This window comes from Corythoichthys intestinalis, chromosome 2, assembly GCF_030265065.1.
Source record: "Corythoichthys intestinalis isolate RoL2023-P3 chromosome 2, ASM3026506v1, whole genome shotgun sequence".
NCBI lineage: Eukaryota > Metazoa > Chordata > Actinopteri > Syngnathiformes > Syngnathidae > Corythoichthys > Corythoichthys intestinalis.
This window is the reverse complement of record NC_080396.1, coordinates 69,266-81,931: the sequence shown is the minus strand read 5'-3', so window position 1 is coordinate 81,931 and position 12,666 is coordinate 69,266. Positions and strand designations below refer to the sequence as shown.

The 12,666-nt window shown below is 50.4% G+C and overlaps 1 protein-coding gene across 1 annotated transcript; it reads right to left on the bottom strand.

The window, feature by feature from the left end:
* Window positions 1-712: 712 nt before the first annotated feature.
* On the bottom strand, window positions 713-6,186 carry LOC130911985 (uncharacterized). The gene is made up of 2 exons (XM_057829690.1): window positions 5,770-6,186; window positions 713-2,889 (listed from the first exon to the last, which is right to left on the bottom strand). Exon 2 carries the CDS (start codon window positions 2,869-2,871, stop codon window positions 1,198-1,200), a length of 1,674 nt encoding a protein of 557 aa, XP_057685673.1. The 5' UTR covers window positions 2,872-2,889; window positions 5,770-6,186; the 3' UTR covers window positions 713-1,197.
* Window positions 6,187-12,666: the final 6,480 nt, after the last annotated feature.

The window sequence follows — 12,666 nt, the reverse complement described above, 5'->3', positions numbered from 1 at the left end:
ATTTCTCCCCACTTCCATAGGCCAGTCAGGCAGCCCAAAATGGAACTTTCCTTCCTTCCTTCTGTTACGTATGTCAAAAGTTGAACGACGGCACTTCCGTGTTTTACTCCATTGAGCAGCCAGCCATTGACTTGCATAGACGCGTGCTTACTTCCGCCCCGACTCCCACATGGCTATTTTCTAAGCCAATCAGGCGTTGCTACGTCATCGTAGCGGCGACCGAAACGGCGCTATCTACCTGTAACGTTTATTTACGTCCCAAATAAACAATTAAAATTAATCCCTAAATTCATCCAGTAGCCCAAAAACCCCCAATATTAACCCCAATAATTCCTCTTAGCTCACCAGTATAATAAAAAGTAAATTATTAAAGTATTGGTGATAAACTAATCTCCCCTCGGGGCAAAACACGTACACTGGCGCCCTCCGGTGGGAAAGAAAACAAATTACAACTACTTACTATAGGTCATAGAAGAGTCCCATTGTCCTGATTGGGAGCCACACCGTCTAAAACCTGTTCTTGGGAAAAACATACGGTCTCCGAGAGTCATTTGTCCATTTTTCAAACAACACGGCCAAACTTCCAAAGTTGTTAAGCAAACATATTTATTAATTAACAAACGGGAATCAACAATCCTTATTGAACGAACAAAGAAAAGTACACTCAAAAACACAACCGAATTATCACCAGGGCAAGAGAGGGCCCCTTCAAAAACGCCGGAATACCAGCATAAATTGTATTGAAAAAATATGAACAAAAACAAACCAACAAGAACCTGAAAAAGAATTATATATAGAGATTATGTACATGTACGTGTATACATACATATATAAAAAAAATTATCCACCCATATACATATGGTACAATATGAAAAAAAACAATCCGAGAAAGAAAAAAAACCTTTTCTTACAAGCCTTGAAACAAAACCAAACCGTCCCATGAAAACAAGAAAAGCCCACCAAAGTCCTCTTAACTCAAAAATCGCACAGTTATAAACACAGAAAGCAAAAACAGCCCAACGGGCATCGTACTCGGAAGCGAGGTATAAACCGTGTCGGCGGGTGCGTGGTTGTAAACGTCACGAACAAAGAGTTCAATTTTACGAAGGGACAGAGAGTGGTGGAAAAATTATTTTTTATATTTTTGGGGAGGACGGGTCCAGCCGTAAGTTTTCCTATTCGGAAAACCCGGAGACACTACAAACGTCCCCCTTCCAAAAAACCTTCGTACCACAAGGCCCACATATTTTTGGCCGTGGCTGGGGACCAGTGGATCCCGTCCCCGAGCGTCTCAAATAATTGGTCTCCCAATTTAGGGATCCCGTAACCTGTCTCTCCTATCATAAAATTGAGCTGTTCTATTTTGGCCCGTACGAAGTTGGTCATTAACGGCGAGTGGTTTATTCTCGGGATACCTATATCGCTCTGCGGGAAAGTCTTCTTCGCCACCTCGGCCAGATTCTTGACGTCTTCTCTGAGTTTCGAGGGGTTCGTTTGGTTTCTGTCGTTCAGGCCTACTGAAAGGATGACTTTCTTGGGAGGGACCACTATTTTGGTTCTGAAGGCCAGAACGTGAACCAGGTGGTTCATTTTGGCGCCCGGATAGGAGTCCATTTGAACGTTCGTGTTTCTGACTCCCGGTAGCCTAGAGATATTTGAATCGCCCATGATTAATATGGGCCTATCCACCACTAGGTCCCAATTCCCGTATTTGTCACCCTTATGGTCGTGAAATTTAAACAATTGCATTCCGTCAATTCGCAACTTGACGCCCTCCCCCTTACTGACACCCCACTCGCCTTCTTTCTCCACCGGACGTCCAGGGGCCGCTTCGTCCGGCATGCGAAGCGCTCGCGGGACAAGGGCTCTCTGCGGTTTTCCACCGGGGGTCTCGCTCATGTCCCCGCGAGGCGGGGACGGCGCCATCAGGCTCTCGAGGATCGGGGAGGTCATCACCACCGTGCTCGTGTCTACCGTCTCGATGTCCCAAGGCGGGGCTTCCTCCACTTCCATCAGGGCGTCGTCCGAGATCAGGTCGATTTCCGGCAAGGTGGGCGTGATCGCCCTTTCGAGGGCCTCGACCAGGGGGTCGGAGGGCTCCTCCGGTCCCAACAGGACTTCTAACGGCGGGGTGTATTCTGCAAGCAGTGCATCCAGATCTAAGTCATCATCGGTCGTTCTTACCGACTTCTGTTTCTTCTTTTTTCCGTGACTTTCGAGGGCCAGGTTCTCTTCGGGTCCGTCGTTCGGCTTCCTTTTGGTCGGCGCCCCAGGGTTCGCGGTCGACGTGGACGGCCGCGTTTCTTCGGCGTTGCTCGGCCCCTCCGGGGTCCAGGCGTCCGTTTGCGTGTACGCGGAGACCATCGGTCTCGTCGACGGACCTGGAATCGACGCGTCCGGCCTATCTACCGGGGTGTCCCATCTACCTGTCGGGGGCTGAGCTCCCGCTACACCCATAATAAATTCAATTTCCGCGCTCGCCTTCGCCAGAGTGGCCTGCCGTAGAGTGTCTAGATCTAATCTAGCCCACTTCACCGCCAAGGACAGCGCGTCTTGCCAGCGTGCATTTTTGAACCTGCCGAGTTCAATTTTAAGCGACGCCAAAGTTTCCGAATAATGTTCGAAGAGCGACTGTTGTGTCACGTACGCCCAATTCTTAGCATTGTACTTGGTCAATGTATTGATTTTCTCATTCGGATTGGAGGGCTTGACCCCTTCTACCAGTGATTTTTCCAGGAGTCGAATGCCCCATGGCGGGCGGTCGGCTTCCGCCACACTCTCAAGATGGTGTGACGTCCTGATGAACCTTGTCATCAGTCTGGCCAGAAATTTCAGATCCCCCGTCGCCAGTTGTTTACCCCGTCCCTCCATTCTCACCGCGAAGTTTTCCTGGATTTCAGAGAGCCAATAGGAATACAAACAGAAAGACAAAATTCACCGAGTCAATTTCCGAGGGTATTTCGAAATTGATAAAAAATTCAAGATTAATTATTCCGCACGAAAGCCGCACCACTCCGTCTCCTGAAAAAACCTTTTTTGTTTAAATCCAACGTATACCCACCCTTTCAAATATCAGCGAGCTACATTAGGTCAGACATCCAAGGAATTGGAAGAAAAAGAAGGAAAGAAGAGAGAGTATGGAAACGTTAGTGTTATTTCAATCAAAGGCCCGTATGGTAGACCCCCGAAGGGTTTCCGGATTCACCCCGTTAGGGTTGGTCCGAGTGGTGGGGGCAAATGACTCCTTTCTAATCGTGTCCAGTCCCTTGTTAGGAAACTGGAAAGGAGGGGTGAATTGAGTTTAGTTCACGGGGGTGGGATTAGGTGTCCAATTCTAAAGTGGACAAAGTCCTTTTGTTGAGTTTAGTGGAAGAGAACAGGGAAGGGCCTACCGAGACCAAAATTTGGGCAAGACTCTTCGTTGGGGTTAGTCGAAAGGAAGGGTGGTTCCACAGGCCACCGAGGGGTTTCCACACGTACCTCGTTAAGTTTAGCTCACGGGGTCAAGTGCCCTATTCCAAATCGGATAGCGCCCTCTAGTTAAGTTTAGTGGAAGAGGATGGGGAAGGTTGTTCTACCGAGACCCAAAGAGGGCCCTAGCTCAGATTAAGTTTAGTTCAATTTATTTCCCTAGGGCTTTTATGTTTAGTGGGGGGGAAAGGGGGGGGGGGGGGGGGTTTGTTTGTTTACAATAAATCCAATTAAGTATATCAATTGCCCGGAGGTAGCCAAAAAGAGGGGGGCCGTCGCGATCAGCAAAGGGGGAGTAGACCAGACCCGACCGCACCGCACCGCGGCTAAAACCAACTAGCCCGCAACGGCTTACCGATCGGAAAAAACCAGAATATCACAGGACTCACGGGACGGGAGGACCTTGACTAGGTCCCAAACGTCAGTCGATGTCGCCGCAAGACTTCAAAGGGAAACAGTCGTCCGGGGTTCTGGCGGGTTAGGTGAGTACACTCTATCTCGATGGCATCCCCGGTACGTCTTACGACTACCCGGTGTGTGGAGTACCAAAGGCAATGCGACTGACCCTCGCTAGTCACTGTGACCCCCTTCTTACTTTGGCGACATCAGTCGACGCACAGGAATCGCCCGTCCGGGGCCACGGTTCGGTCCCGATCAACGGGACGGTTTCTTCCTTAAAATGAACTCGACAACATACTCGTCAATCTAACAGAGTTGGGCCAAAAAGTCGCCTCGCCCCCGTGTTGATCAGGCGGTAGCGTTTAGCGCTCACCGCCCGGTTCCATCCGTAGAAACCACGTACGTCCCCTAGTGCGCGCAACCCGATACTTACCGACCAGGTAGGAGAACGCCCCAAGGTTATCGGGACCTATTATCGAAATTATACTGATTTTTAAGAGAAAAACTGGACTGGGGGAAAGAAACCTCGACCTAAGTGTGTGCGAAAGAGACACAGAGAAAAATAGAGAGAGAGAGAGAGAGAGAGAGAGAGAGAGAGAGAGAGAGAGTGTGTGTAAGAAAGAAGGAGAGAAAGAGAGAGACACAGAAAAAAATTAAAAGAAGGAGAGAGAGAGAGAGAGAGAGATATAAAGAGTGGCAGCAAAAGAAAAGGAGAGAGAGCGCGTGAGAAGGAAGGAGAGAGAGAGAGAGAGAGAGAAAGAGAAAAAATATGGGAGATGGAAAGAAATAGAGAGAGAAAAAGAGAGATAGAGAGGAAGCAGCCAAAATCAAAGAAATAAGTACAAATAGAGTTAAAAACCAAGCGCGCGCGCTAGCGCGCGCACATCCGTGTCGGCGGCGTCACCAGGGTGGGAGAGAACCCCCCTGCCCACAGACTGTAGCAAAATCAACCGAAAATCCACATGGATATCAGGGATGACTTACCGTAAGTACCGCGCGTGCGATCACACGACCGCACGTGACTTATGTAAAAAATCATACATACATCTATATATATATATATATATATATATATACACACATACATATATATACACACACACACACACACACCCACACGTGTAAAATGGGGCCCGCAGGCCCCCATTCATATCCCAGAAGCAAGCGTTAGCGCGCTAGCATTCGAGCGTGACCGTCCCTCGTCTCCCAACGTAGAGGGAGCGATCCGCTCGGCGTCGACAGAAGAAAAACCATAAGCCCCACCCGGAGACATTCACCTCCATGAAAGTTTTGAAACTACGACGACCCCGTCCGGGTTCGGTGCGGTTCTTAACGGAGCTGGGTAAAGTGGACCTGCGTCGTCAGCAGCGGTCCCCACAGTCCTCGACTGTTTCGGGCCATTTATTCACTGGACAGCCTCGTGTGGGGGGGCCCCGTCCGGGACGATCAACTCCCGGACCCGTCCACTATACTATCGGAGTACCCGCATGGTTCGTCGGAGTTCAGCGTGGGATTACCCGGACCGCCTAGGGTCCCGGACCCCCTTCGCCTTTGTTTCCTGGAGCGCTGCGTCAGCAGTTTTCCTTTTTGGGAACGGTTTTTTCGGCACTTTGCTCGGTTCAGCACGCCCGCGGGCGGTCTCGTGACCGGAGCCCGTTCCGGTCGCGGCCTACGGCCTTTGCAGCCCTTCTTTTGGCAGCGTGCGCGCGCGCGCGAGAGAAATACCGGCGGCGGACCTGTTCGAGGTCCGTGCACACACACGCGCACGTACGCACACACTCACACACAGAGAAAGTAGTACTGGACAGGCACACGTGTCTATTCAGAATCGGTCCCTTCCGGGTGCCCCGGCCGCCGCGCAACCGGACGAAGGCGGCGGGGAGTCGTCACCAGACTTACCGTGTATTCGCAGTCTTGTTTTCATCAATTTTCTCTCGCCGAGTCACGGCACTTCAGCGGCGGCGTCGCCCGTAACCGTGGCCTCTCGCGTCGGGATTCGACTGCTTCGCCCTTCGCGGACCGCCTTCCGGTCCCGGTCGTCGACGGCGTAGGTTCACCGACTTTCTCCCACCGGGCAGCAGAGCAGAGCAGGACCTCGGTCTTAGACGAAGCGATAAAACGTCACGCCAAATAGGACTTTAGCCCGTTCCCCCCATAAATTCCTTCTCTAGCCTCCCACAGTTCAACTGTCGGCGCCCTTCAGTATTCCGACTCTAGTCCCATAATACAATAGCCGCTCGACTTATGTGCAACTTCACGGTAGACTTCACCTATTTCAAGTAGCAGGACCACCGTTCATTCCTCCTAAAACAAGCATCCCCACCGCACATTGCTACGGTGTCCCCCAGTATGAGAAAAAAAAGGGGGGCCTAATATGTCCAGTTAGAAGTTAAAAAAATTATTTCCATCTCCCCGCGCATTTTGCGGGAGTTCTATTCGTTCCCCAACTCACCTGACTGGCGTCCCGCCATAATTGACCATCCCCGCCATTTTTGCCCGCCCTCGGGCAAGTGCACGAGTCCGCACGGACCTTGCTAAAATACGTGGCCGCAGCCGTGACTAATACGCACCAATATGTCATTATTTCCGTTTTCATTTAGTAGTGTACTCACCTCGTTTTTTTGTACGACCACTTGTCGTCCAAGGGGCTCCGAGCTAAGTACCTCTAGTCGCACGTTAAATAGTTCGGTCGCATCGGAGAACTTCGGGAAAGAACGCCCTCACGCCACTTGACTTTCCCCGCCCACCTCCGGTGGCCGACGTCGGAAGCCGCAAGGTTTCACGGGAGATGTAGTCGCCTTCACGGGCGTCCCCGCGGCACATCGTTTCAAACTCGAACCGAACGGTGTCTATCCAGCACCCCAGCGGTTCGTTCGTCCGTCCTCGCGTTCGGATCGCCGCGGAAGCCTCTCACTGGATTTCCCGTGTTCTTGTTTTGACAGTATACGTGTTTTTGTATTTCATTTTTTAGGGCAATTACAATTGCCTCTGTTCGACACCAGTCGTCGCTTTTTTACCATGTTTATGTCTCATACAGCGGCACATCTTCGTATCCGTTCGGAAAGAATCGTGCCCCCGACGGTCGGGCTCTTCGCGTCATTTCCGGTCGCCTGGACTACATTCTCGCAAAGCCCTCTGGGAGATGTAGTCGCCCTCCACGGCATTTATGCTTTTTACACATGGCTTCTTACGTCGCGCGAATTCGCAAATAGACGTTAACGGCCCGCGTGATTTCACTCCGTAGCACAACAAGGCCTTCGCGCTAGGAAGATCTGACCATTGTGTCCGCGATCCGAGCATCGACTCGGCTAACGCACTTCCGCGTTCGTGTGTTTCCACTTGAATTTCCAGCGATCGCTTTTTTCACCGCGATCGGATTCACCCGGGCCACAAAGGTCGCCGGTTTCGCAAAGTCTGACACCGCCATTTCCCTTGTCTCCCTGGCGCACGGCGGGCCGACACGAACGTGACAGGACGAATGGAGATCGCGCCGTTAGTAATCCAGCCCCTCGGGGCGCTTCCGGTTGGTCGGCCACAGGCCGCGCAAAGCCTCACGGGAATTGTAGTAGCCGTGCGCGGCATCTCTGTACCAAAACTCCTTATGTCCGACTAATCGCGCAAAGTTAATTTTAAAACATGATTTCTCCCCACTTCCATAGGCCAGTCAGGCAGCCCAAAATGGAACTTTCCTTCCTTCCTTCTGTTACGTATGTCAAAAGTTGAACGACGGCACTTCCGTGTTTTACTCCATTGAGCAGCCAGCCATTGACTTGCATAGACGCGTGCTTACTTCCGCCCCGACTCCCACATGGCTATTTTCTAAGCCAATCAGGCGTTGCTACGTCATCGTAGCGGCGACCGAAACGGCGCTATCTACCTGTAACGTTTATTTACGTCCCAAATAAACAATTAAAATTAATCCCTAAATTCATCCAGTAGCCCAAAAACCCCCAATATTAACCCCAATAATTCCTATTAGCTCACCAGTATAATAAAAAGTAAATTATTAAAGTATTGGTGATAAACTAATCTCCCCTCGGGGCAAAACACGTACACTGGCGCCCTCCGGTGGGAAAGAAAACAAATTACAACTACTTACTATAGGTCATAGAAGAGTCCCATTGTCCTGATTGGGAGCCACACCGTCTAAAACCTGTTCTTGGGAAAAACATACGGTCTCCGAGAGTCATTTGTCCATTTTTCAAACAACACGGCCAAACGTCCAAAGTTGTTAAGCAAACATATTTATTAATTAACAAACGGGAATCAACAATCCTTATTGAACGAACAAAGAAAAGTACACTCAAAAACACAACCGAATTATCACCAGGGCAAGAGAGGGCCCCTTCAAAAACGCCGGAATACCAGCATAAATTGTATTGAAAAAATATGAACAAAAACAAACCAACAAGAACCTGAAAAAGAATTATATATAGAGATTATGTACATGTACGTGTATACATACATATATAAAAAAAATTATCCACCCATATACATATGGTACAATATGAAAAAAAACAATCCGAGAAAGAAAAAAAACCTTTTCTTACAAGCCTTGAAACAAAACCAAACCGTCCCATGAAAACAAGAAAAGCCCACCAAAGTCCTCTTAACTCAAAAATCGCACAGTTATAAACACAGAAAGCAAAAACAGCCCAACGGGCATCGTACTCGGAAGCGAGGTATAAACCGTGTCGGCGGGTGCGTGGTTGTAAACGTCACTAACAAAGAGTTCAATTTTACGAAGGGACAGAGAGTGGTGGAAAAATTATTTTTTATATTTTTGGGGAGGACGGGTCCAGCCGTAAGTTTTCCTATTCGGAAAACCCGGAGACACTACAAACGTCCCCCTTCCAAAAAACCTTCGTACCACAAGGCCCACATATTTTTGGCCGTGGCTGGGGACCAGTGGATCCCGTCCCCGAGCGTCTCAAATAATTGGTCTCCCAATTTAGGGATCCCGTAACCTGTCTCTCCTATCATAAAATTGAGCTGTTCTATTTTGGCCCGTACGAAGTTGGTCATTAACGGCGAGTGGTTTATTCTCGGGATACCTATATCGCTCTGCGGGAAAGTCTTCTTCGCCACCTCGGCCAGATTCTTGACGTCTTCTCTGAGTTTCGAGGGGTTCGTTTGGTTTCTGTCGTTCAGGCCTACTGAAAGGATGACTTTCTTGGGAGGGACCACTATTTTGGTTCTGAAGGCCAGAACGTGAACCAGGTGGTTCATTTTGGCGCCTGGATAGGAGTCCATTTGAACGTTCGTGTTCCTGACTCCCGGTAGCCTAGAGATATTTGAATCGCCCATGATTAATATGGGCCTATCCACCACTAGGTCCCAATTCCCGTATTTGTCACCCTTATGGTCGTGAAATTTAAACAATTGCATTCCGTCAATTCGCAACTTGACGCCCTCCCCCCTACTGACACCCCACTCGCCTTCTTTCTCCACCGGACGTCCAGGGGCCGCTTCGTCCGGCATGCGAAGCGCTCGCGGGACAAGGGCTCTCTGCGGTTTTCCACCGGGGGTCTCGCTCATGTCCCCGCGAGGCGGGGACGGCGCCATCAGGCTCTCGAGGATCGGGGAGGTCATCACCACCGTGCTCGTGTCTACCGTCTCGATGTCCCAAGGCGGGGCTTCCTCCACTTCCATCAGGGCGTCGTCCGAGATCAGGTCGATTTCCGGCAAGGTGGGCGTGATCGCCCTTTCGAGGGCCTCGACCAGGGGGTCGGAGGGCTCCTCCGGTCCCAACAGGACTTCTAACGGCGGGGTGTATTCTGCAAGCAGTGCATCCAGATCTAAGTCATCATCGGTCGTTCTTACCGACTTCTGTTTCTTCTTTTTTCCGTGACTTTCGAGGGCCGGGTTCTCTTCGGGTCCGTCGTTCGGCTTCCTTTTGGTCGGCGCCCCAGGGTTCGCGGTCGACGTGGACGGCCGCGTTTCTTCGGCGTTGCTCGGCCCCTCCGGGGTCCAGGCGTCCGTTTGCGTGTACGCGGAGACCATCGGTCTCGTCGACGGACCTGGAATCGACGCGTCCGGCCTATCTACCGGGGTGTCCCATCTACCTGTCGGGGGCTGAGCTCCCGCTACACCCATAATAAATTCAATTTCCGCGCTCGCCTTCGCCAGAGTGGCCTGCCGTAGAGTGTCTAGATCTAATCTAGCCCACTTCACCGCCAAGGACAGCGCGTCTTGCCAGCGTGCATTTTTGAACCTGCCGAGTTCAATTTTAAGCGACGCCAAAGTTTCCGAATAATGTTCGAAGAGCGACTGTTGTGTCACGTACGCCCAATTCTTAGCATTGTACTTGGTCAATGTATTGATTTTCTCATTCGGATTGGAGGGCTTGACCCCTTCTACCAGTGATTTTTCCAGGAGTCGAATGCCCCATGGCGGGCGGTCGGCGTCCGCCACACTCTCAAGATGGTGTGACGTCCTGATGAACCTTGTCATCAGTCTGGCCAGAAATTTCAGATCCCCCGTCGCCAGTTGTTTACCCCGTCCCTCCATTCTCACCGCGAAGTTTTCCTGGATTTCAGAGAGCCAATAGGAATACAAACAGAAAGACAAAATTCACCGAGTCAATTTCCGAGGGTATTTCGAAATTGATAAAAAATTCAAGATTAATTATTCCGCACGAAAGCCGCACCACTCCGTCTCCTGAAAAAACCTTTTTTGTTTAAATCCAACGTATACCCACCCTTTCAAATATCAGCGAGCTACATTAGGTCAGACATCCAAGGAATTGGAAGAAAAAGAAGGAAAGAAGAGAGAGTATGGAAACGTTAGTGTTATTTCAATCAAAGGCCCGTATGGTAGACCCCCGAAGGGTTTCCGGATTCACCCCGTTAGGGTTGGTCCGAGTGGTGGGGGCAAATGACTCCTTTCTAATCGTGTCCAGTCCCTTGTTAGGAAACTGGAAAGGAGGGGTGAATTGAGTTTAGTTCACGGGGGTGGGATTAGGTGTCCAATTCTAAAGTGGACAAAGTCCTTTTGTTGAGTTTAGTGGAAGAGAACAGGGAAGGGCCTACCGAGACCAAAATTTGGGCAAGACTCTTCGTTGGGGTTAGTCGAAAGGAAGGGTGGTTCCACAGGCCACCGAGGGGTTTCCACACGTACCTCGTTAAGTTTAGCTCACGGGGTCAAGTGCCCTATTCCAAATCGGATAGCGCCCTCTAGTTAAGTTTAGTGGAAGAGGATGGGGAAGGTTGTTCTACCGAGACCCAAAGAGGGCCCTAGCTCAGATTAAGTTTAGTTCAATTTATTTCCCTAGGACTTTTATGTTTAGTGGGGGGGAAGGGGGGGGGGGGGTTTGTTTGTTTACAATAAATCCAATTAAGTATATCAATTGCCCGGAGGTAGCCAAAAAGAGGGGGGCCGTCGCGATCAGCAAAGGGGGAGTAGACCAGACCCGACCGCACCGCACCGCGGCTAAAACCAACTAGCCCGCAACGGCTTACCGATCGGAAAAGACCAGAATATCACAGGACTCACGGGACGGGAGGACCTTGACCAGGTCCCAAACGTCAGTCGATGTCGCCGCAAGACTTCAAAGGGAAACAGTCGTCCGGGGTTCTGGCGGGTTAGGTGAGTACACTCTATCTCGATGGCATCCCCGGTACGTCTTACGACTACCCGGTGTGTGGAGTACCAAAGGCAATGCGACTGACCCTCGCTAGTCACTGTGACCCCCTTCTTACTTTGGCGACATCAGTCGACGCACAGGAATCGCCCGTCCGGGGCCACGGTTCGGTCCCGATCAACGGGACGGTTTCTTCCTTAAAATGAACTCGACAACATACTCGTCAATCTAACAGAGTTGGGCCAAAAAGTCGCCTCGCCCCCGTGTTGATCAGGCGGTAGCGTTTAGCGCTCACCGCCCGGTTCCATCCGTAGAAACCACGTACGTCCCCTAGTGCGCGCAACCCGATACTTACCGACCAGGTAGGAGAACGCCCCACGGTTATCGGGACCTATTACCGAAATTATACTGATTTTTAAGAGAAAAACTGGACTGGGGGAAAGAAACCTCGACCTAAGTGTGTGCGAAAGAGACACAGAGAAAAATAGAGAGAGAGAGAGAGAGAGAGAGAGAGAGAGAGAGAGAGAGAGAGAGAGAGTGTGTGTAAGAAAGAAGGAGAGAAAGAGAGAGACACAGAAAAAAATTAAAAGAAGGAGAGAGAGAGAGAGAGAGATATAAAGAGTGGCAGCAAAAGAAAAGGAGAGAGAGCGTGAGAAGGAAGGAGAGAGAGAGAGAGAGAGAGAGAAAGAGAAAAAATATGGGAGATGGAAAGAAATAGAGAGAGAAAAAGAGAGATAGAGAGGAAGCAGCCAAAATCAAAGAAATAAGTACAAATAGAGCTAAAAACCAAGCGCGCGCGCTAGCGCGCGCACATCCGTGTCGGCGGCGTCACCAGGGTGGGAGAGAACCCCCCTGCCCACAGACTGTAGCAAAATCAACCGAAAATCCACATGGATATCAGGGATGACTTACCGTAAGTACCGCGCGTGCGATCACACGACCGCACGTGACTTATGTAAAAAATCATACATACATCTATATATATATATATATATATATACACACATACATATATATACACACACACACACACACACCCACACGTGTAAAATGGGGCCCGCAGGCCCCCATTCATATCCCAGAAGCAAGCGTTAGCGCGCTAGCATTCGAGCGTGACCGTCCCTCGTCTCCCAACGTAGAGGGAGCGATCCGCTCTGCGTCGACAGAAGAAAAACCATAAGCCCCACCCGGAGACATTCACCTCCATGAAAGTT